General features: G+C 40.0%; 1 protein-coding gene across 1 annotated transcript in view; it reads left to right on the top strand.

Annotated features, from left to right (window-relative positions):
• CNTNAP2 (contactin associated protein 2) overlaps positions 1-23869 on the top strand; it is a 2389242-nt gene that overhangs the window by 957464 nt on the left and 1407909 nt on the right. Inside the window, exon 4 of the mRNA XM_008258071.4 lies at positions 11922-12069. Coding sequence (XP_008256293.2) covers positions 11922-12069 — 148 coding nt within the window. The remainder of the gene's footprint in view (positions 1-11921; positions 12070-23869) is intronic.

The following is a 23869-nucleotide window of genomic DNA, read 5'->3' as shown; positions in this document are numbered from 1 at the left end:
ACTATCCTGATACGCACACACTAATAATAAATCACAACCAGTAAAGGAAATATAATAGCAGTACATGTAATTCACAAGTTGATATTCATTGATTTTTCTGTTTTGCAGTGATAAATTTGGCTGCTGTTTACTAAGCATTTATTATTGTATAATTTAAAGGGTATTGTTCTACATAAGAAATGTTCAAATTTGGTTTAATTTTAAATTTTTCATGTGGCTCTTCATGGTGTTATAAAAATCAACTGTATGTCCTACCTTGTTATTTTCTTCCTTTTCACACCTCTGTTAAAAATTGCAAGTGATTGTGAGTAAATTATGTGGAAAAAAAGTTTCTTATCTAGGCCAATGACAATGTAGTTATTGCTACCGATATTGCATGAATTTTTAAAAATTTTATTCAAGTTATACAAGTTTCATGTATACCAAATACAGATTTAAGAACATATTGATGCTACCCCACTCTACTTCCACCCATGCTTCAACCCTTCCTCCCCCTCCCTATCACATTCCCACTATTAATTTTACAAAAATCTATTTTCAGTATACTTAATGATCATATAGTTAACCCTATTCTAAATAAAAGAGTTCAACAGATAGTATGAAGTGGAAAAAAAGAAAAACACTGATCCTCACCAGAAGAGACATGGGTTATAAACAATCATTGAATTTCAAAATGTCTATTTCACTTCAATACATTACATTTCAGATACTCTATTAGTTACTTGGATCACAGAAAATATATGATATCAATCTTTCTGGGACTGGCTTATTTCACTAAGTATAATGGTTTCCAGTTCCATCCATCTTGTTGAAAAAACAGAATTTCACTTCTTTAAAAGCTGAGTAGTATTCTGCATATATATATATATATATATATATGTGTGTGTGTGTGTGTGTGTGTGTGTGTATACACACACCCCGTAATTTCTTTATCCAGTCAACAGTTGATGGGCATCTGGGTTGATTCCATATTTTAGCTATTGTGACTTGTGCTTCAGTGAACATGGGGGTACAGATAACTCATTCATTTATTGATTTCTTTTGGTTTGGATAAATTCCCAGGAGAGGGATGACTGGGCCATATGGTAAGTCTATATATTCAGATTTCTGAGGTGTATCCATACTGTCTTCCACAGTTGCTGCACCAGTTTACATTCCCACAAACAATGGGCCAGGATACATTTTTCCCCACAACTTCAACAGCATTTGTTTTTTTGTTAATTTCTCCCTGAGAACCATTCTCACAGGAGTGAGTTGGAACCTCATTGTGATTTTGACTTAAATTTCCCTGATGGCTATTGATCCTGAGCATTTTCTCAAGTGTTGCCCATTTCTTAACTGGATTGTTTGTTTTGCTGTTGTTGAGTGTTTTGACTCTAGAGATTTTGGATGTTAATCGTTTATCAGTTGTGTAGTTCACAAATATTTTCTCCCATTCTGTTGGTTGCCTCTTCACTTTGCTGAGTGTTTCTTTTGCAGTGCAGAAGCTTCTCAGCTTGGTGTGATCCCATTAGTCAATATTGGCTTTGACTGTGCCTCTGAGGTCTTTTCCAAGAAGTCTTTGCCTATGCCAATGTCTTGCAGAGTTTCCCCAGTGTTCTCTAATAACTTAATGGTATCAGGTCATAGATTTAGGTCTTTTGTGGGGAGCAACCCAGACTAGACTAAGTTACTGGAATTAAGACTTATTCTATGCATCTGCTCTCCCACAATATGGCGCTGGGAGAGGAGAAAGCAACTTCTGCGCAGCTGCCTCTCGCTAGCTTGGGTGATGACCTGCAGGAGCTGATCCTACTCCTGATTGCAGGAGAGCAGCGTACTCGGAGTGTGGGTAGCAGAGTTGGGATTGGTGGAAGAGGACTATAAAGGAGGAGAGAGACAACATGCACCAAGGAACATCTAAGGGGAACATCTATTTGAAGGAACACCTGTGCAGCCCCCGAGAGAGCCGGCCGGCGGTGTGCCACTCCCCCGCGGAAGTGGGGAAAGTGGCTAGGGGGAACCGCCCTTCCACGGAGGTGGAAGGGATGGTAGCCAACCTGGGAAGAACCAGCAGCAAACCCGGGGAGGGCCAAGCAGACAAAAGAACAGCGCAGGGTCCTGTGTCATTCCTCCATGAAGAGGGGGAGCGACATAATGGTGCCGTGACTCGGATATGAAGCCTAGGCAGGGTTTAGTGTCATTCCTCCATGAAGAGGGGGAGCGACATAATGGTACCGTGACTTGGATAGGAAACTTAGGAGGGAAGAAACAGGAAGAAGTGGGAAAATACCAGAGAGAGAGACTAGCAAAGAGCCTAGGGGAAAGCCGGACGAAAAAGGTGCCGGAAGAAGCTATTGAAAGCCTAGGCATAGACTTGGATACGGACTATGGGGGGAAGCTGGGAGAAATCTCTAAGGTCGAAAGCGAAAGTGAAAGCTAGAACAAACAGACTCGGATACGGACTGTGGGGAGAGGCCAGGAGAAATGAGGGAGGAATATTGTTGGAAGAAAACTTAGGGAAATATACCGGGTAGAGAAAAATGTTAGGGAAATTGAAGCTGCGGGGGGCAGGCCAAGGCGGAAACGTAAGCCAGTTTGGAATTCTTTAAGTCAGCCCGGGGGGCAAAAGGCAAAAATCTGGAACCAGAGGCAGAGACATGGGCTGCCAGGTTGGAATCCGTCAGATTAGCCCGGGGAGCAAAAGAAGGAAGCCAAACCATAAGGCGGAGACGCGTAAGCTAGGTTGAATTCGCCAGGTTAGCCCGGGGAACTTAGATTGAATACCGGTGGTGGCGGAAATGTAAGCTACGCTGTGTGACTCGCGGAAGCCGCCGCACGCAGAGAGAGCACGCGGGGCGTGAATAGATAGGGAACGTGGGGCTGGCGCGAGGCCGTGGTGCGGGCGCGAAGTGCCTGGAGACCGCGGAGTGTGCGCGCGAAGCGGAGCCGCGCAGAGCTAGGAGCCCGCCGCAGGGCGGGCGCCGGGAAGCCGTGCAGATGAGAGAAGCGCGGGCTGAAGCGGCTCAGAGCCGGGAAGCCGCCGAGAAGCAGCCTCGGGGCGGGCGCTAGGAAGCCGCGGGGATAAGAGAAACAGAAGTTTAGAAGTAAAATGAAAGAAATAGGAATGCTGGAAGATGGAAGTGAAATGGGAGAAATAGGAATGCCCAGAGATAGAGAAATAGAGAGAAGTGGGGCCTCCCCTCAACATGGCAATGAGAGAGCTTGGATTCGGTCTGCCTAATTAGGGAGGTGGTGAGCACCTGCGGGCGGCTAGCAGCTTATGCGCTGCAGGTCACCGAAGACAGGCAAGAATTAACATCAATAAGTCTCCCCACAATACCGCAATGAGAAGGCTTGGATTCAGTCTGCCTGATTAGCAAGGCGATAAGCACCAGCAGGCAGCTCGACCAGAGTATGAGCTGCAGATAGGCACAAATCAACACCAATAAGTCTCCCCACAATATGGCAATGAGAAGGCCTGGATTCGGTTTGCCTGATTGTTAGGGCTTGTAAGTACCTGCAGGCAGTTCTAGCAGAGCAGAGCATGAGCTGCAGGGCACCGAACACAGGCACGCATCAGTGCCTAAAAACCTCCTCACAACATGGCGAAGAGAGGACCCGGATTCGGTTTGCCTGATTGATAGGGCTTGTAAGCACCTGTGGGCAACTCTAGCAAGCAGAGCAGAGTGTGTGCCACGGGGCACCGAAGACAGGCGCGTATCAACGCCAAAAATAAAAAGAAAGGGGGATCTGTGGGGAGCAACCCGGACTAGACTAAGTTACTGGAATTAAGACTTATTCTATGCATCTGCTCTCCCACAATATGGCGCTGGGAGAGGAGAAAGCAACTTCTGCGCAGCTGCCTCTCGCTAGCTTGGGTGATGACCTGCAGGAGCTGATCCTACTCCTGATTGCAGGAGAGCAGCGTACTCGGAGTGTGGGTAGCAGAGTTGGGATTGGTGGAAGAGGACTATAAAGGAGGAGAGAGACAACATGCACCAAGGAACATCTAAGGGGAACATCTATTTGAAGGAACACCTGTGCAGCCCCCGAGAGAGCTGGCCGGCGGTATGCCGCTCCCCTGCGGAAGTAGGGAAAGTGGCTAGGGGGAACCGCCCTTCCACGGAGGTGGAAGGGACGGTAGCCAACCCGGGAAGAACCAGCAGCAAACCTGGGGAGGGCCAAGCAGACAAAAGAACAGCGCAGGGTCCTGTGTCATTCCTCCACGAAGAGGGGGAGCGACAGTCTTTGATCCATTTTGAGTGGATTTTGTGTAAAGTGTAAGGTATGGGTCTAATTTCATACTTCCACATAGTTTCTCCAGTAGCATTTGTTACAGAGACCATTGTTCCTCCAGGGATTGATTTTAGCTCCTTTGTCAAAGATAAGCTGGTTGTAAATGCAGAGATTGATTTCTGGAGTTTCTATTCTGCTCCATTGGTCTACACATCTGTTTTTATGCCAGTAACAAGTTGTTTTTATTATAATGGCCCTGTAGTGTGTCTTTAAATCAGGTGCTATGATGTGTCCAGCCTTGATTTTATTGTATAAGACTGCTTTAACTTTCAAGGTCTCTTGTGTTTCTATATGAATTTGAACATAATTTTTTCTAGATCTGAGAAGAATGTCATTGGTATTTTGATTGGGATGTCATTGAATTTGTATATTGTTTTTGGTTGCATAAAAATTTTGTTGATGTTGATTCTTCTAATCCATGAGCATGGAAAATTCTTCCATTTTTAATATTTTCTTCTATTTCTTTCTTTAGTCTTTTGTAATTTTCATGGTAGAGATTTTTTACATCCTTGATTAAGTTTATTCCAAGATATTTAATTCTTTTTGGAGCTATTGTGAATGGAACTGATCTTAAAAGTTCTTTATTAGCCTATGGACTGTCTGTGTATACAAAGGCTATTAATTTTTCTATGTTGATTTTATAGCCTGCCACTTGACCAAACTCTTTTATTAGTTCCAATAGTCTCTCAATGGAGTCTTCTGGATCCCCTATATATAGAATCATGTCTTCTGCAAATAGGTAAAGATTAATTTCTTCCTTTCTATTTGTATCCCATTGATTTCTTTTTCTTGCCTAATGGCTTTGGCTAAAACTTCCAGGACTATATTGAATAGCAGTGGTGAGAGTTGGCATCTGTCTCTGGTTCAGGATCTTAGCGGGGGAATGATTCAAGCTTTTCTCTATTCAATAGGATGCTGGCCATAGGTTTTTCATGAATTATCTTGATTGTGTTAAGGAATGTTCCTTAAATATCCAATTTTCTCAAGGTTTTCAGCATGAGAGTATGTTGTACTTTGTCCAATGCTTTCTCTGCATCTATTGAGGTAATTTATTGTTTTGTGAATGCTGAACCAAAGGTAAATCCCACTTGGTCTGGGGGAATGGTATTTCTGATGTGCTTTTGGATTCGATTAGCTCATATTTTATTGAGGACTTCTGCATCTCTGTTCATCAGGGATATGGATCTATAGTGCTCTTTCTCTGTTGATTCATTTTCTGGCTTAGGAATTAAGGTTAAGCAGGCTTCATAGGAGGAGTTTGGAAGTATTACCCTCCTTTCAATTGTCTTGATTAACTTTAGAAGCATTGGAAGTAGTTATTCTTTAATTGGTAGAATACAGCAGTGAAACTATTGGGACTCAGGGTTTTCTTTGTTGGGAGGGTCTTTATTTCTGATTCAATTTCTGTTTTGGTCATTGGTCTGTTTAGATTTTTTATGTATTCATCACTCAATTTTGGTAGATTGTATGTATCCAAGAATCTGTCCATTTCTTCTAGGTTTCCCATTTTGTTGGCATACAGCTCTTTGTAATAATTCCTGGTTATTTTATTTCTGGGGTACCTGTAGTTACATTTTCTTTTTCTTCTCTAATTTTATTGATTTAAGTCTTCTCTCTCTTTTTTTTTTTTTTGGTTAGTTGCACCAATATTGTATCAATTTTGTTTATTTTTCAAAAAAGCAGCTCTTCATTTCACTGTATTTTTGTTTCAATTTTGTTTAGTTCTTTTGTAATTTTAATTATTTCTTTCCTCCTACTAATTTTGAGTTGATTTGTTGAATATGTCTAAAATATAGCATGAGCCTTTAAATTTGATATTCAACTATGCCATTTCAAATACCAGATATAAAATGTGTTATGCCTAAAAGGTATCTCATGAATATGACTTTTTCTTGTAATCACTTTTAAAAAGCTACATGCTGGATTATTTTGTTCCTAATTCCACAGAATCTATGAGAACATTCATGATTTTTCAAATTTGGACATTTTCTTCCTGTCATCATCTTTCATCCTTATTGTCTATTCCTAAACACACTTAGGTTTAAATTTTCTTTGAGTCTACAGTTTTAGTTCTAAAATGGATTTTATAGTTAGTCCTTTTTGTCGGGTACACTGAGGACATGAATAAAAATATGAGTCCTTGAGAAGTTACTGACATAGAGTAAAATCCCAGAACAACTAGAACCAGGAACTAGATGTCTTATAGCCTAGGTCTGAGCTTTCCCTTTAGCATGCTAAACTTCACCTTTTTTCCACAGAGCCCTACTTTCTGTCTGGCTCCCAAATGCCACTCTGTCCTTCTGTCCAGCAGAGCTGTGGCTCCCTGTGTAGAATTGGCCTGATTACGTGGCCTACATAGAGCTCCTTATACTGGTAAAGTGACTGGCTCCATTGTATATGGTTTGTTCAATATTGCCTTTTGCGATGTCTTTTCATATTTTACTTTAAGCCTTAGAAGATTGTAGATGTCTCAGAATCAGCGGCACAATAGAATACTTTATTATTATAGTTGTTTTCAGTATTCACATAAACATAGCAACATGCTAAACATACAATTGATCCTAAAGTTAAATTTTTGCTGTCGTTTGTTGAGTGTTATTTAATATCATGAATTTTAGATTAAGCCATATGCAATTATGGATTTGCTCATAGATTTTCATGGTTCTTACATAATAAGTCAGAAAACCAGGTAGTGATATTAAAATGTAACCATGCCTGTGCTTTGGTGTCTTGTCAAAAAAAAAAAAAAAAAAAAAAAAAAAAAACTTTTACCTATAATCAATGCTTTGAGGTGTTTTCTATATATTTTCTGCTGCTAGTTTCAGCTTTAGGTCTTTTACAATTTTTTATTTTATTTTATTTGAAAGGTAGATGTAAGACAGATGTAAGAGAGACAGACAAAGATCTCCTATGTTTGGTTCAGTTCACTTCCCAAATACATAAAAAAGCAGGGCTGGGCCAGGTCAAAAGCAGGAGCCAGGAACTCACTAAGGGTCCCTGACATGAGCCATCACCTGCTGCTTCCCATGGTATACGTTCGCATGATGCTGTAGTTTGGAGAAGAGCTGAGACTTGAACCCAGCTATTCCAATATGAGTTGCATGCATCTGAAGCAGCAGCGTAACTACTGCATCAAACTTCTCCCTGAATTTCATGTCTACACTTACATTCTAGTCAATTTTGAGTTGATTCTTGAATATGGTGAGAGTCAGGGATTCAATTTCATTCTTTTGTATATGTGTATTTGCTTTTCTCAACACCATTTATGGTGAAGACAGTCCTTTCTCCAATGTATGTTCTTGGTATCTCCCCACAGAAATCTTTAGTAAAAGGCAACAGTTTCATGCACTGTGAAGAGAGACCAGAGTACCAGGTGCCTTTCTTAAAAATCATCTGTCTATACATTTTTTGAAGAATTTCTGATTCTCTGCTCTATTAGTCTATGCCTCATGTTAAATGCCAGTGCCATGCTGGTTTGATTATTATGGATTTGTGTTAAGTTTTGATGTGATACATGTGATACATGTGGCCCCGCATTTTGTTTTTTCTCAGGATTGCTTTTGCTAATCTGGGTCCTTGTGGTTTCCTATGAATTTTATGACTTTTTTCCTATTTCATATTCAGAATATATAAGGTATTCAAAAACTCAAATATAAAACATGATACAATTAAAATTGGGTAAGTATTCTGTATAGGTATTCCTCAAAATAAGACATATGGAGAGTCCAAATAAGCTTATTAAAAATGTCCAATGTTGGGCTGGCTCCGTGACTCACTTAGCCAATCCTCTGCCTGTGGCACCGGCACCCCGGGTTCTAATCTCGGTTGGGGTGCCAGATTCTGTCCAAGTTGCTCCTCTTCCAGTTCAGCTCTCTGCTGTGGCCCGGGAAGGCAGCGTAGGATGGCCCAAGTGCTTGGGCCCTGCACCCGCATGGGAAACCAGGAGAAGCACCTGGCTCCTGGCTTCAGACCATCTCAGTGCACTGGCCATAGTGGCCATTTGGGGGGTGAACCAATGGAAAAGAAAGACCTTTCTCTCTGTCTCTCTGTGTCTCTCACTGTCTAACTATGCCTTTCAAAAAAATGTCCAATATTGCAAATTATCAGGGAAGTAAAAATGAAAACCAAATTGGGATATAAACTCATCTCATTTAGAATGGCTATTATCAAACACAAAAGAATTAAATGGTAGTGAGGATGTGGGAAAAGGGGAACCCATATGCTATAGGTAAAAATGTAAATTTGTGGTAGAAACTATATATAACAGTATGGAGGTTCTTCAGAAAATCAAAAATAGACCAGTGATATGCTCCAGCAATCTCACTAACTGATATTTGTCCAAAGGCAATGAAATCATTTTGTCATAGAGATAACTGAACACCTGTGTTTATTACAGTACTATTCATTGTAGCCAAGATATGGAACCAACCAAAGTATCCATTGGTGGATGAATGGATAAAGAAATGGAATGATGAGATGTGTGTGTGTGTGTGTATGTCTGTGTGTGTGTGTGTGTGTGTGTGTGAGAGAGAGAGAGAGAGAGAGAGAAATGGAATAATATTCAATCATTGAAATTAAGGAAATCCTATAATCTGTGGTAATATAGATGGAACAAGAAGTCATCATTTTAAGTTAAATCAATAAGACACAGAAATACCACATCCTTACTCATTTTTGAAAGCTAAAATGAAAAAAAAAACCTCATAGAGGAAAAAAGTAGAGTAGTAGTCACTAGAGACTGGGAAAGGTAGTGGGTGGTGAAATGGGGCAAGGCTATATAATGGATACCAAAATGCAGTTAGGAGGAAGTACTTCTAGTGTTCTATGATATTGTAGGGTAACTGCAGTCCATAAGAATATATGTTTCCTTTTTTAAGACTTATTTATTTATTTGAAAGAGTGACAAAAAGGGAAAGAGACAGAGAGATCATCCATCTACTGGTTCATTCCTCAAATGCCTGCAATGGCTGTTGCCGGGCCAGGTCAAAGCCAGGATCTAGGAACTCAGAATTCTATCCAGTTTTCCCACATGGATGGCAAAGTTCCAAATAATACTTGTGACACCTTTGGCTGTCCTCCCAGCCACGTTAGCAAGGAACTGCATGGGAAGCAGAGTGTCTGGGACTCACACTTGTGCTGCAACATGGGATGCCAGCAACTTGACCGGCTGTGCCCCAGTGCTGCCCCTCTATGATATATTCTCAAAGTAACTGAAGAAGAAGGGTCTGAACATCACCAAGAGCATGTGTTTTGAAATGTTTCTTTATGTTATTTTGTCAGCAAGATGCAAATTGGATGCTCCATAAATATTCAAATTCAGGATTGTGCTCAAATTCTTGTGTCTTAGAAGGATTGAGTGAGGGTAGGGCTATTTTTAAAAGACAGTGATGGCATGCGTCTTATAGAAGAAAACCGAAAAGATCCTGTCAGCAATCATCACTCTAGAGCTTCCCAAACTGCATGTGATGTGATGAATATGCTACACATGAGATGCTATCCAGCATGCATATTCTTAGAATCATCTAAGGGTTATATAAAGTTGTTCAAATCTATAAAAAATGATTCAATACACTGCTTATCATTACTAGGTCTTATATTACACGCTGCATATTTTGAAGGCCGAGAGTATCACTGGAAAATGTGAACTCAATAACAGACATTATACTATGAATTTGCTATTGTGATGTGTATGTGTGTGAACTTAAACCAAGGTTTTTCATTTCAAACCTATTCTGTCTATAATTTTTTTAAAGATTTATTTATTTGTTTGAAAGCCAGAGTTACACAGACAGAGAAGGAGAGGCAGAGAGAGAGAGAAGTCTTTCATCCGCTGGTTCACTCCCCAACTGGACACAATGGCCGGAGCTGTGCCAATCTAAAGCCAGGGGCCAGGAGCTTCTTCCTGGTCTCCCACGTGAGTGCAGGGGCCTAAAGACTTGGATCATCTTCTGCTTTCCCAGGCCACAGCAGAGCACTGGATTGGAAGTGGAACAGCTGGGACTCAACCCAGCATCCATATGGGATGTCAGTACTGCAGGTGATGACTTTACCTTCTATGCCTCAGTGCAGGCACCCTGTGTCTATTATTAAAAGCAACTCTTCGGCTTCTTCTTATTAATATGTTATATTTTAAAATTATAATAATTTTTAAAAGGTAATATTTCTGCTTTTATATAGAAACCAATCTAATCCCTCTTGTCAAGAACATAAGACTGTTCTTTGGGGCCGGCGCTGTGGTGTAGTGGGTAAAGCTGCCACCTGCGGTGCCAGCATCACATATGGGCACCAGTTCAAGTCCCAGCTGCTCCATTTCCAATCCAGCTCTCTGCTGTGGCCTGGTAAAGCAGTAGAAGATGGCCCAAGTCCTTGGGCCCCTGCACCCATGTGGGAGACCTGGAAGAAGCTCCTGGCTCCTGGCTTCAGATCCTTGCAGCCCCAGCCATTGCAGCCAGCTGGGGAGTGAACCAGTGAATGGAACACCTCTCTCTCTCTCTCTTGCTCTCCTTTTCGCTGTTTAACTCTGACTTTCAAATAAATAAATAATTTTTTTTAAAAAAAAAGAACTTAAGAAACTAGCAAAGTGATATATTATTTATTATGGTAAATAGTTTTCCTTTTATAATTAAAATTTTACACCTAAGCAAAAGTTAAAGAGAAACTCTTTTATGGCATGCATATAGCTGTATAAAACTCAAGTTACCTAGTACAGAGACAGCTAGAATGCCTTTATGAACTTGAAGCAGCTGGTGTTTAAAATAGCATATGCTCTGATTTATTTAACTCATATACTCTGAAATATAATGATTTCTTTCTTTAAGTCTTCCTTGGATTATAATTAATACTATTCACACTATTGTTAGATTGTAGTAGTTTTGAAGACTGCAGAGCCCGCAGAGCCGTATGTCTCTCATATTATCTTGCTCTTACTTACTTAGCGTGCAACAGGTGTTCCTTCAATGCTTGTTGGGTAAGTGATATCCATGCCCAAAGAAAACCCATCCATTGTCAGGTGAAAAAGGAAGATGATCATGTGTGCTTTCAACTTCAGACAGGATTTATAGTGAACTGCTCTTTGCACAAAATCTGTCATAATGAAAAAAATGGAATTAACAAATCTGACCCACTGGAAAGCCTTTCTGCGTGTGTCGATTTTAATACAAGGTGGGGACATTCATCTCTTCACAGTAATTCTCTTCTTATCTAACTGGTCTTGAAACGTTGTGTCTTCATATTTCTATACCAGGGCATGTAATGTACCATAGGGAATCTTTACAAGCAAGACATGTGGCCGGGCTCTATAAAAATTGTTTATGGTATAATTTAAAAACAAAATATTAAAACTTGTAATTTAAATACTTAGTGGATACTACAGTGGATGCTGTACAGAATTTAATTTTTAATATATGAATATTTGTTGATTTACATATATTTACATATGAATATTATTTACAAAGGCTTTCACACATTCCCTACTTCAAGCAACTTATTTTCAAATAAAAGTGTAGAAGCGTTTTTCAAATAGTTTATGATGTGCAAATATAGAACTTTATCATTGTCTAAAAAATATGAGCCTAGTTTAGCACATAGGGAATACAATCATTTCTAGGTATTTACCCCACGGTTTGTCATCCCACTTCTTCCAGGCTTTTCCTGGAAACACCAACTCTGACAGTGTGGTCCGGCATGAGTTGCAGCACCCAGTTATTGCCCGCTACGTGCGCATCGTGCCTCTGGACTGGAACGGAGAAGGCCACATTGGGCTCAGAATTGAAGTCTACGGTTGTTCATACTGTGAGTATTAAACTGTTAAACTTTGGGACAGGTTTCAACATCTTCATTTAAATAGTAATCTTATTTTTTAACTATGCAACAATACTTGCTATCTCCTTTTTTGAGGCTTTAACTAAAATACCTGAGCAGAGTTTCTGCAGAAAAGAAAAGGTTCATTTTGGTTTAGTTTGGAGGTGACAGTTCAGGTCGTGTCACCCTAGTGTGGCATCTCTGGAGGCTGGACGTGGAGTTAGAGGCAAGATTACATGGTAAGCTGTGAAACAGAGGACCTGCATGGAACTTGAACTCGGAATAATCAGCTTCTCATGAGAACCATACCTCCAGTGACCTGAAGACCCCCCTGGCCCCACGTCTCAGATGCCACAATTGGATCAAGTCTACACCCTTACCCATCAACCATGACGGCATCAGAGTTTAAATAGCTGCATGAGTGTTCCTGAGCGAAATCCATCTCTGCCTGTGACACTGTTTTTGAAAAACAGCTGTCTTCTATTTCTATATGTAAATAAATCACTAGGTTGTTTCTCTGCTTTTACATCATAAATTTATCTTACATGTACACTCACATATATCTGAAAGAAAATATCTGAAAGAAAAGATTTTAAAAGTAACTTTTGTGCAACAGACCGAAACAACAAAGCTTTTTCTTTAAATTTTATGATGTATTTAAAAAAGAGTAATCTATACAATTATCCACATTTTACTTCTTTGTGAAAGATTTTGGATACATTCTAAATGACTTCCATGCTGTTTACGGTCTCTCTTCAACTATGGGTATTTTTTAAAGAAAATATTTATTATTTAGTTAAAAGGCAGAGTGACAGATGGAGGGAGTTACAGTGAGATACATATCTTCCATTTGCTGGTTCAATCCTAAAGTATCCACAAAATCTTGGGCTGTACCAGGCTGACACGAGGAGCCTAGAACTCTATCCAGGTCTTCCATATGGGATCTAAGCACTGGGGCTGTCATCTGCTGCCTGCTTGGTGCATTGACAGGGAACTGGTTCAGAAGGGGAGGCAGGACTTGATCCTGGGCACTCCAGTACGGGATGGGGCATCCCAGGTGGCAGCTCTGCCTTCTGTACCACACTGCCTGCCCCGGCTAAGCTTATTCTGAGTTTTGATGTCAATTGCATTTTACATTTATATGAATTAATTTACTCATTCTCAAATCTGCTAGATCAGTGAAAGGTTTCTTTTCTCTTAGTCTTGTTTTAGCCACCCCGTTCCTTTTACTTCTTAGGTACATTATGCATATATCTAATGATTCCAGCATACGGGTCTTTTGAGAATGTGATGCTGTTATCATTGCTGCTCATTTATGAGGATTATGCCTGTTATTTCTCTCCTGTCTCTTTCTTCTCCCTCTTCTCCATCCATCTCCATAGCCCTCGTCTCCTCCGTCTTCGGCTCTCTCCTCCCCCTCTTCTTTCTCCTAATCTTTTTTTTGTCTGCCTTTCCTACTTACACATGTGCTTCTCTGCCTTCATGTTGCTGACTCAGTTTCCTTAAATCACAATAGGTGGAGTTTCTTTCAGACCAAGGTGGATGGTGGATTCTTTTTTTTTTTTTTTTTTTTTTTTTTTTTTTTTGACAGGCAGAGTGGACAGTGAGAGAAAGAGACAGAGAGAAAGGTCTTCCTGTGCCATTGGTTCACCCTCCAATGGCCGCCACGGCAGTGCGCTGCGGCCGGCGCACCGCGCCTATCCAAAGGCAGGAGCCAGGTGCTTCTCCTGGTCTCCCATGGGGTGCAGGGCCCAAGCACTTGGGCCATCCTCCACTGCATTCCTGGGCCACAGCAGAGAGCTGGCCTAGAAGAGGGGCAACCAGGACAGAATCCGGTGCCCGGACCGGGACTAGAACCCAGTGTGCGGGCGCCGCAAGGCGGAGGATTAGCCTACTGAGCCGCGGCGCTGGCCAAGATGGTGTATTCTTCTAGAGCAGATTTATCGTCACCATTTGCTTCTATGAAGGCAGGTTAGAATGTGCTTAGAGGTACACAGCTCACCATCACTTTCTACCCTTTAATTCCACTTTGCTACCCTTTAATTCCAACAAAGTGAGCACCCATTTGCCCATCCCTAGACCAATCAAAGGGTCATATCAGTGCCTAGAAGCACCAATCAGTCTCCCTCCCTGTTAGTCCTTTGTCTTACAGGCAAAGATTCATCTGGTTTGTGTCACTACTTTTCTGTGTTTAGAATTCCATATAGATAGAATCATAAGACATGCATTCTTTTGCATCTAAATTCTTCTGTTAAAAATTATTAGTCGTGAGGATTATCCACGTTCTTTTCTGAGGTATTGGTGTATGTCAGTCTTGCTCTTCTGTTGTGTGAATATATTCTGCCCTCATTTGTTCATTTCAGGTTGAGAAGCATTTGAATTGCTTCCAGTTTTGGGCTATTTCAGTAGCAATGCTAGAAGTGTTTCCAATGCATACAGTCCTAGGAAGGGTAATAACCAGAGAATATATGTAACTTTTTCTGGAAATGAACAAGGCTTTCATAAGGTGGGCACATCAGCTTAAATTCTCACAAACAATGCTAGAATTCCTGTTCTTTTTTAGTGGCAGTGCCTACATTTTTTGCTCTTAGTTTAGAAAACAACGGCCGTCTTCCCAGCCACAACACATGTCCAAATCAGATGATTTTCCATTTGTCTGTTTTGATAAATGCAAGCCACATGTATCTCCTGTCTGTGAGAAAACATATGTGTATACAATATGTATTATAATAAACGATGTGTCAGACGTATTGGCCGAGGACAACTTTCCAAAAGTTGGTATGATTTAAGTTTGTGTACGCTGGAGCTCAGACTAGAGTCAAATCTAAGGGCCAGCATCTAAACTTAGCCAACTGTCTTCTCAAGGGCTTCCTTTGAATGTTCAGGAAGGAAAGAAATTGTGCAGATCAGATCCACCTCCCAATTTACCCTCTTAGAAAGGAGCAGTACTATGAGCTTCAGGGCTCAACAAGCGAACATTTGACTTTGGTTACTCCTGCAGGAGACGGAGATGAATTCTCTCATCTTCCTGGAAACCCCTAAGAGGGTTTTGTGGGATATTACACCTGCAGGTTAGGAAATGGGGTTGTACTTCTTTTACTACAACGTTTCCTGGAAGTACAAGAGAGGAAGAAATCACCACTGGAGCAGTGTCTCTGAGTGTGTGGCTATCGCCATTCTTCTGTGTTTGTCATCTTTGCTCTGTGCAGTTCCTCCATGATCACTTTGTCATCTGAGAAATTAGATGCTTCTCAAGGTTGACAGTAAGAAGTTCAGTCTATTCCAAGTGGAGAAGTTTAGTTCCAGGCCACTGCTTCGAAGCCTTCCGGGCTTCTGCTGTTTGTGCTTCTTGACTTGTCTAGAATATAACATGAATCCCGATTTCAATGAATCTAAACTCATTTTAAATTACTCTGCTCCCTCTATACTTGGTTTTCCCTGAAGTTTAGTTGAAACAAGTGCCTGCTGTTATTTTTAAAACTTAGCAATATGTCCCATATCTTTGGACGCACCAAGACGTCTCCCACAGCACCAACACAGATATTATGTGCACCAAAAGGACTGCATGAAGGAAAAGGGAGTGGTCTCGGCTTAATACTTTTTAAAAATCATTTTTGGCTGTGTTACTCAAACATTCATTTTCTAAAAGCCAGACACAACATATTGATTAAAGCAGTGAGCAGTTTGATGGCAAATACTGAGCCTTCCTAAGGGAATGGTCAACACTTTGGGAAACCAGGCTCTGAACAATTAAGTAATATTTACATATGTCTTCAGCTTAGAAGAATTAATAAAGCCTAGATCTGTCACCCAATGTGCATAATGATGGCAAATTCTCAAGGCTGAGAAAGAAAACCTATCAGAAGCAGCCTGGTATAAACAGAAGAATGACAGTGGTTGGTCTTTTCACGCAGCGCCGGTAGCTCATCTGCATTCACAAACAAGGTATCCTCTTCTGGGGATATTCTTCTAGGAAATACTAGTGCCATAGCGCTCGGTCTCCCTGGGCAAGACATACGGCCTGCACACATTATTAATTTTCTAGGGTCTCCATGAAAATTCCCCGCAAAGCATGTGATGTGATACAACAGAAAGTTATGCTCTCGCAGTTCTAGAGAGCAGTGAGTTAAGGTATTAGCGGAGTTGATCCCTTCAGGAGGCTGAGGGGAAGAAACCACTTCAGACTTCTGCCCTCGCTCCGGTGCTGGCCAGTGGCCTGCAGCCTCCTTCAACTGCAGCTGCATCACTCTCACCTCTGCTTCTGTCTGCGTACGACTGTCTTACACCGAGTGTCTGTATCTCGGCATCTTCACTCCTGTATGGACACCAGTCAGTGGATTCAGGCTCACCCTAATCCAGCCTGAACTCAGATTAATTCATTGTATCATCAAAACTCAATTTCCACATAAGCCCATTGTTCAAGTTCCAGAGTGAACATGAAACTTAGGGGAACGCTATCCAAATATATTCATGAAAATTGTAAGAATTTTCTTTAGATTATTTTTACTGAAAAGAGAAGTAAATAATCCTGGAAGTCAATTCATGTTTTCCTCTTTAACTTAGGTGTTTAATTTTGTATCATCAGATGCTCCAGACACTTGAAGTTTGTGTTCATGACTTCTTCAATTCTGAGCATTTATTTAGAATCTACTATATTCCAGTGTTTAGAAACAACCGAAAGCATAAACCCTGCTCCCTGGGAGGTTGAATTTCGGCAGTGGAGAAAGACAAATAAAGAAACCTAATGCTCTGTGATGTGCAATCACAATATTTGTCAATGGACATGGTATCACTCGCCTTTAAAAACAACAGAGGGGCCGGTGCCGCGGCTCACTAGGCTAATCTTCTGCCTTGTGGCACCGGCACACCGGGTTCTAGTCCCGGTCAGGGCGCCGGATTCTGTCCCGGTTGCCCCTCTTCCAGGCCAGCTCTCTGCTGTGGCCCAGGAATGCAGTGGAGGATGGCCCAAGTGCTTGGGCCCTGCACCTGCATGGGAGATCAGGAGGAAGCACCTGGCTCCTGGCTTCGGATTAGCATGGTGCGCCAGCTGTGGTGGCCATTGGAGGGTGAACCAACGGCAAAAGGAAGACCTTTCTCTCTGTCTCTCTCTCTCTCACTGTCCACTCTGCCTGTCAGAAAAAAAAAAGAGGGGTGCACACAGAGGGTAAGAAACTCCTTGTGTCACCCACACCCAATGTCAGAGTTCCTGGGTTCAATTCCTGGCTTTACTTCTGATTCTAGATTCCTGCCAGTGCACATTTTAGGAGGCAGCCGATAGGAGACCCAGATCGAGTTCTAGGTCCATGTCTTTGGCCTGGTGCAGGCCTGACTATTATGGACATTTAGGAAGTATCCGATGATTTCTGTTTATTTCTATCACTTGGCCGGAGCCGTGACTCACTAGGCTAATCCTCAACCTGCAGCGCCAGCACACGGGGTTCTAGTCCCGGTTGGGGCACTGGATTTTATCCCAGTTGCTCCTCTTCCAGTCCAGCTCTCTGCTGTGGCCCGGGAGTGCAGTGGAGGATGGCCCAAGTGCTCGGGCCCTGCACCCGCATGGGAGACCAGGAGAGGCACCTGGCTCCTGGCTTCGGAACAGCACAATGCGCCAGCCACGGTGGCCATTGGAGGGTGAACCAACGGCAAAGGAAGACCTTTCTCTCTGTCTCTCTCTCTCACTATCCACTCTGCCTGTCAAAAAAATAAAAATAAAAATAAAATAAAATAAATAAAATATTTCTATCACTCTCTCTCTATCTCCCTGTGTGTTTGTCTATCCCTCTGTCTTTCAAATAAAAATAAATACATGGAAAACTTTTAAAAAGCACCAGAACTTGGAATGACAGAGCATTCAGGGCAAGAAATAGCTTTTTCAAAGACAAGAGTTCTGAGATGACAGCATACTTTATGCCATAATTGAAGTTAGATTTATAATTAATTATATATTTAAAGATATTTATAAATAAAATATATATTATTATATGTAATTAAAATGAGTTATATTGCTTGGAGGATCAAAATATTTGTGATGCAGATTCTTTGATTCCATTCGCATTAATTGAACTTTACTTATAAAACATTTTGTCACTTTTAAATCTAAACTACAAATCTGGTCCTATTGCACACTAAGGATGTTACATTGCCTGTGAAGTCCAGGTTATTATTTTGAGCTGCCACTTCCTCCTGCCCACCAACTGCCTCTATAACTTTACATCTGGAATATATCCAATGGGACATTTTTCAAAATATTTTATAATGAAGTAGATGACAAGATATTAAGGGGAGGAGTGAGAATCAATCACTTATACATCACTGACATTCCATTAATTAGCAGACTCCTTGCACACAATAAATGTTTTCTAATATGAATTGATATCAGATGAAAAGAATGCAGAAGTGAAATATTCCCTCATTGAAAACTGATTATTATTTGAGGCTACTTGGATTCTTTTATTGGTTGAGGGTATAAGTCTATTGTGTCATATTGAATGGTACTCTAGGGACCTACAAGATGTTGAAATAATTGCCAACATGAATATATTAATAGATGTTCCAACAGAGCCAATAAATCAAAGAACACAGTGTTTCTTTTTATAATTTATATATTCTATACTTTGTATAATTTCTAGTTGAGATTATTTTAAATCAGTTTCATGAAGCTGTTTATAGACTACACATATATAGAGGTAAAAACATACGCCATTCATTAATTAATTTGGGCTTTATTCCTAATTAATTCAAAAGTAAATAAATAAAAAATAAATATGATATCTATCAGTGTCAAGTTACTCAAGATAAATTGGTAATTAAAATTGCCATACTAGGAGATCATGAAGGCAGGGAATGCTGTCCTTATGCTGTCATGTAATTAGATAAAAATTAAATTTAGCATGCTATAAAAATATGTCCTTCCTATTAAGAGAAATGGAATTAGATTTAGGTATTCTTTAGCTCTTTAAAAAGTAGTTTGTGGAATACTTTGTGATAGACTACTTATATATATTTGTATACAGACTATATATATATACACACACACACACACACACACACACATATATATATATATATATGAAACTATAGTTAACCTTGATAGTCATAATGCAACAGCTCATAAATCATCCTCATAGTATCTGGATATCTTTGAGATGGTACAAAATATACTGGATTATTTGTCTTTTTCATGCCAACAATGTGAATTTAAAGATGATAGATATTAAAAGAAAGATAATAGGGTATTGTCCTATCACTGTATGTTACTGAAAAGGTCAAATAGTATGTGGATTTCATTCATGGATTAATTGACTATTACGTTTGAATTGAAGAAAAATTAAAGCATGGAAATACTTCTCATTTTTCAAGCTTATAGGAATACACGTGATCAGCATTTAATTAACATTAATTTTTCTAGTGTAATTTATTTGCCTAGAAGATAGCTATTATTGAGTCGTTTCAATGAGAAAAGAAGTAAAAAATTTATACGTAGGTACCAGGTAGTGCCAAAAGGCAACTGGTTCATATTTTAGAGAACTATTTTGTATGCCACTGGTTTCAAGTTGGATTTGCCAGATATTATTTATGGCAAAATTTAAGTTTAAATGTACTTTCAAGAATTTCCAATTTAAACTGACATAAAATCAACTTGATTGACTTAAAAGCAAACTAAAATTACTGGTAGGGAATAACTTGCAATTAAACTCATGTTTGCAGCTCTGAGTTATGAATCACAGTATACTCTTCTTGTGGAATAAGAGAGATGATTTTATAGTACATATTAGCGCAAAATTCATAAAATAATTTTCTAGCCAGAAACAGCAGTACACACATAGATTATGATAACTAGTTGGAGATAAAAATAAAATAATGAAAGAGAACATTCTTCAGCTTGGTTTATAAATAAGATATTTTGATTAAAGTACAAAGAGGAGCCATATGTGTTCTCAACAAGAACGTTAGCGCAGCAAAGTTCCCAGGAGACCTTCAACCCAATCCCTTATTTTACTAATGAGGAAACCAAAATCCACAGGGTTATGTGACTTGCATAAGTGAGTTAATTGGAGACCTAGAAATCCTGCGTAACAATCCAGTGCAGAGTGCTCTCTCTCTGAATTCGATATCTGTCCTCTGGTTAATCTCTTTTTTCTTTCCTACCTATGAGGACTTTATATAATCATATGATGGCCCACTGAAAATATTGTTGTGTGGGTCCGAATGACTATAACAATTGTTTGGCCCATCAGTTTTCAACATGAAATATATCGAAGGAAATATTCAGCCAGAAAATACCTCTACAATATTGCACATTCCAGATGTCCAAAAGGAAAATTTAAATGACTGATCTGGCTCATAATATACTCATTTAAGAACAGCTTGCAAATAAACACAACTGAAGTTTTCATTGCCTTTTCATGCAGAAGTTTATCAGTCTCAGTCAGGACATCTCCTCAGGTAATCTCACCTCCTGAGATATTTTCATTACCTTGTACATATGTTAATCCTTCTTTATGTTAGGTGATTGCAAAGAGTATTAAAGTCCAAGTAAGTTATGTAGTCCATCAACATTTCACCTGTATTCCTGTTTAATGCAGAGAGAGAGAGGTAAAATTTAAAACATTGCAAATATATGGAAGAGATTATTTTACTGGCTTTTATTCTTGAGTTGTTAGTCTTAATTACTGCCTGTTTAAATTAGCTTGGGAAGAGAACAGCAAATATTTAAGATGTTACTTTCACCTTCATGAATTAAAAGTAACAATATAATAAAACAATCTTTTAGTATGCTGACTTTAAGATTTTCAAGCCATCTAAATTATTTGAATTTCAAATCAGCCATTTAAAAATGACTCTGTTAAAATAGTATCAGACCTTTTATACTGAGGCTTGAAAAAATTCTCGTATTTTAAATTTATATTTTAAACTTCTAAATGGCACATATGTGCGTAAGTAATATTTTCTCACATTCCCAATAACATCGTGTGAGTCTTTCCAGGCTTGTGCTCCTGTTCTGATAGACAGAGAGGAGTGAAAGTAGCTGACCTGCCCCCTGTTCCATTTCACTCTGGTTGATGGGGGAATTTCTCCAGGAAGAAAGAAGGCAGCTAATCCGGTATAGTTTCTTTTTTTAAAAAAATATTTTTATTTATTTTAAAGTCAGAGTTACACAGAAAGAGGAGAGGCAGAGAGAGACAGAGAGAGAGAGAGAGAGAGAGGTTTTCCATCTGATGGTTCACTCCTCAATTGGCCACAACGGCCGGAGCTGCACCAATCCGAAGCCAGGAGCCAGAAGCTTCCTCCGGGTCTCCCACGCAGACACAGAGGCCCAAAGACTTGGGCCGTCTGCTACTGCTGTCCCAGGCCACAGCAGAGAGCTGGATAGAAAGTGGAGCAGCGAAGTCTCAAACCGGTGCCTGTATGGGATGCCGGCGCTTTCAGGTCAGGTATTAACGTGCTATGGCACAGCACTAGCCCGTGGCTTAGTCTTTTTGTGAATTATCAAAATACTTTACTCCCAAGCACCCCCAAATAATGAACTTTGCTAGGAAGAAAACCCTTATCTATGGAATGGTCTACCAGGATGCCCTTATTTTAGTTTGCATGTAGTAAACATACTTCATAAATTTGGATTCATGACCATAGCTGCCTGGAAATTCATAAGCCAAGTGGTCATTGAGGTATTAAAGGGCAACTTAAAAAATATTTATTATATTCATTTGAAAGGAAGAGTTGTAGAGAGAGAGGGAGAGAAGTCTTTCATCTCCTGGTTCACTCCCAAATGGCCACAGCGGCCCAGGCTGGGACAGGCAAAACCAGGAGTTAGGAGCTTCTTCTGTGTCTTCCACGTGAGTCCAGGCACCTAAGCACATGGGACATTCTCTGATGCTTTCCCTGGCGCATTAGCAGGGAGCTGGATTGGAAGAGGAGCAGCCAGGACTCTACCACCGTCCATATGGGATGACAGTGTCACAGGTGGCAGTTTTACCCTCTTGCCACAATGCCAGCCCTGTAGGCGGATGTTTTATAAACTAAAAACTTATGGGTGAGTAGCTAAACTACTTTAAAAATCAGAGATCTTCCCTGTTCCTCTAAACCAGATGGCACCTATCTGGTGCAAGAATGAAGGGCCTGAAGAACCATGCAGTGTGTGCCATATATCTCTTTGTCTTGCTTTCTGCTCTGCTGGAATGGCTGTCACTGTACCTCATTGGTGAGGGAAGGAGTCCCATCCTGGGGTTATGGGTATGGCCAAACACTTGACATCTGACACAAGACAGATGAAACAACAGCGGTTCATTAGTCTGATATGCTCACAGCCTTTTAGAGACCCCTCGCCTTCTGTGCCATGTGGGGATTGTCCTTGGGAAGAGAATGAACAACCAGGGATTGTGAGAAGCAATCGAGGGTTGATCTGGTTCCTGTTTTCAGCTTGCTCTTCCCACTCATAGAGGGAAGGATAAGGCACTGTTGTTGCATCTCTGCCTTTGTAATAGCGTGTCTGCTGACCATCTAAGACCACATACCATCACAGGACATGGTGAATGTGCTGGGCAATTGCAGTAAATCTTTCCATGCCATGTAAATACTGCGCCACCCTCTCCTCCCTTACCTCACAGGGCTGTGTAGGTTGACCTGACCAGACGGCCAGATCAGAGTTGATGGGTAACTCTTAGCGGCCTCGATCTGGATCACATGCTTCATCCAAAGCATAAAAATAGTTTCTAAACTGCAGAAGTATTGTGAGGTTTAAACAGGGACCATAGCACAATATCTGAAACATAGTAAATGCTCAATAAATGCTAGATATTATAATTACAACATAGTAAATATTACTATAGCCAACCTTAGCATAATCTTGGGCACAAAGTGGGTGCTGGGAGCCGTCAGACTATGTTCATATTTTTGTAGGGACAGGTAAAGAAAATGAGTGCTGTTGACTTGGTTATTTCAGGTGATATACTGGGTTACATTTTAAGCAGATAGAGGGATATTTGATTAGCTCGTTACCATTTGTTAGAAGAAATTTCACTTGTTTGAATTGAAATATCTGTTTGGAAATATGAACCAGAAACTGAATAATAATAGCATTTGTTGAATATGTCTTGCCTAAACACATATGTATTATGGCCTTGCACCAGTGTGTTGAAATAAGTTGTTATATCCCACTGTTGTGAATGAAGATATCAAACTTGAAGAGGTAATGTCACATGCCCTCGTAACAAAAAAACGCTAGTTTAGCCTTTAGTCTTTCACTAAAGCATGTTAGCTATTAGGGACAGCATGAAATCAGAGCGTAAAAAAATCCATGCTAAGGATGGCTATAGTAATATTTACTATGTTGTAATTATAATATCTAGCATTTATTGAGCATTTACTATGTTTCAGATATTGTGCTATGGTCCCTGTTTAAACCTCACAATACTTCTGCAGTTTAGAAACTATTTTTATGCTTTGGATGAGAAAACTAAGGAGTAAAAGGACAATGTCAATCAGGATATTTGAAAAATAACAATTATAAATTTAGTATAGTATAAATCATTATTATGTAAAAATCAGGATAATGATGTGTTTATTTATGTAATTAAATAAATCATGTACTTCTTTATGTAAAAATAATCAATGTGAATGTAAGATAATGAAGATAAGGATAATATAAAATCAGATAATGACCTGTTTATTTCCTGGTTGCTTCTCCAGTGCTTCCCAATATAATAGGGTAAAAAAAAAGTTTTTCTGTACCTTACTGGAATACAATATAACAACATTAAATTGTTTTTCTAAAACTAGTATTTTCCACTTT

Source organism: Oryctolagus cuniculus, chromosome 3 (assembly GCF_964237555.1).
Source record: "Oryctolagus cuniculus chromosome 3, mOryCun1.1, whole genome shotgun sequence".
Taxonomy (NCBI): Eukaryota; Metazoa; Chordata; class Mammalia; order Lagomorpha; family Leporidae; genus Oryctolagus; species Oryctolagus cuniculus.
This window is presented reverse-complemented; position numbering and strand designations above follow the sequence as displayed.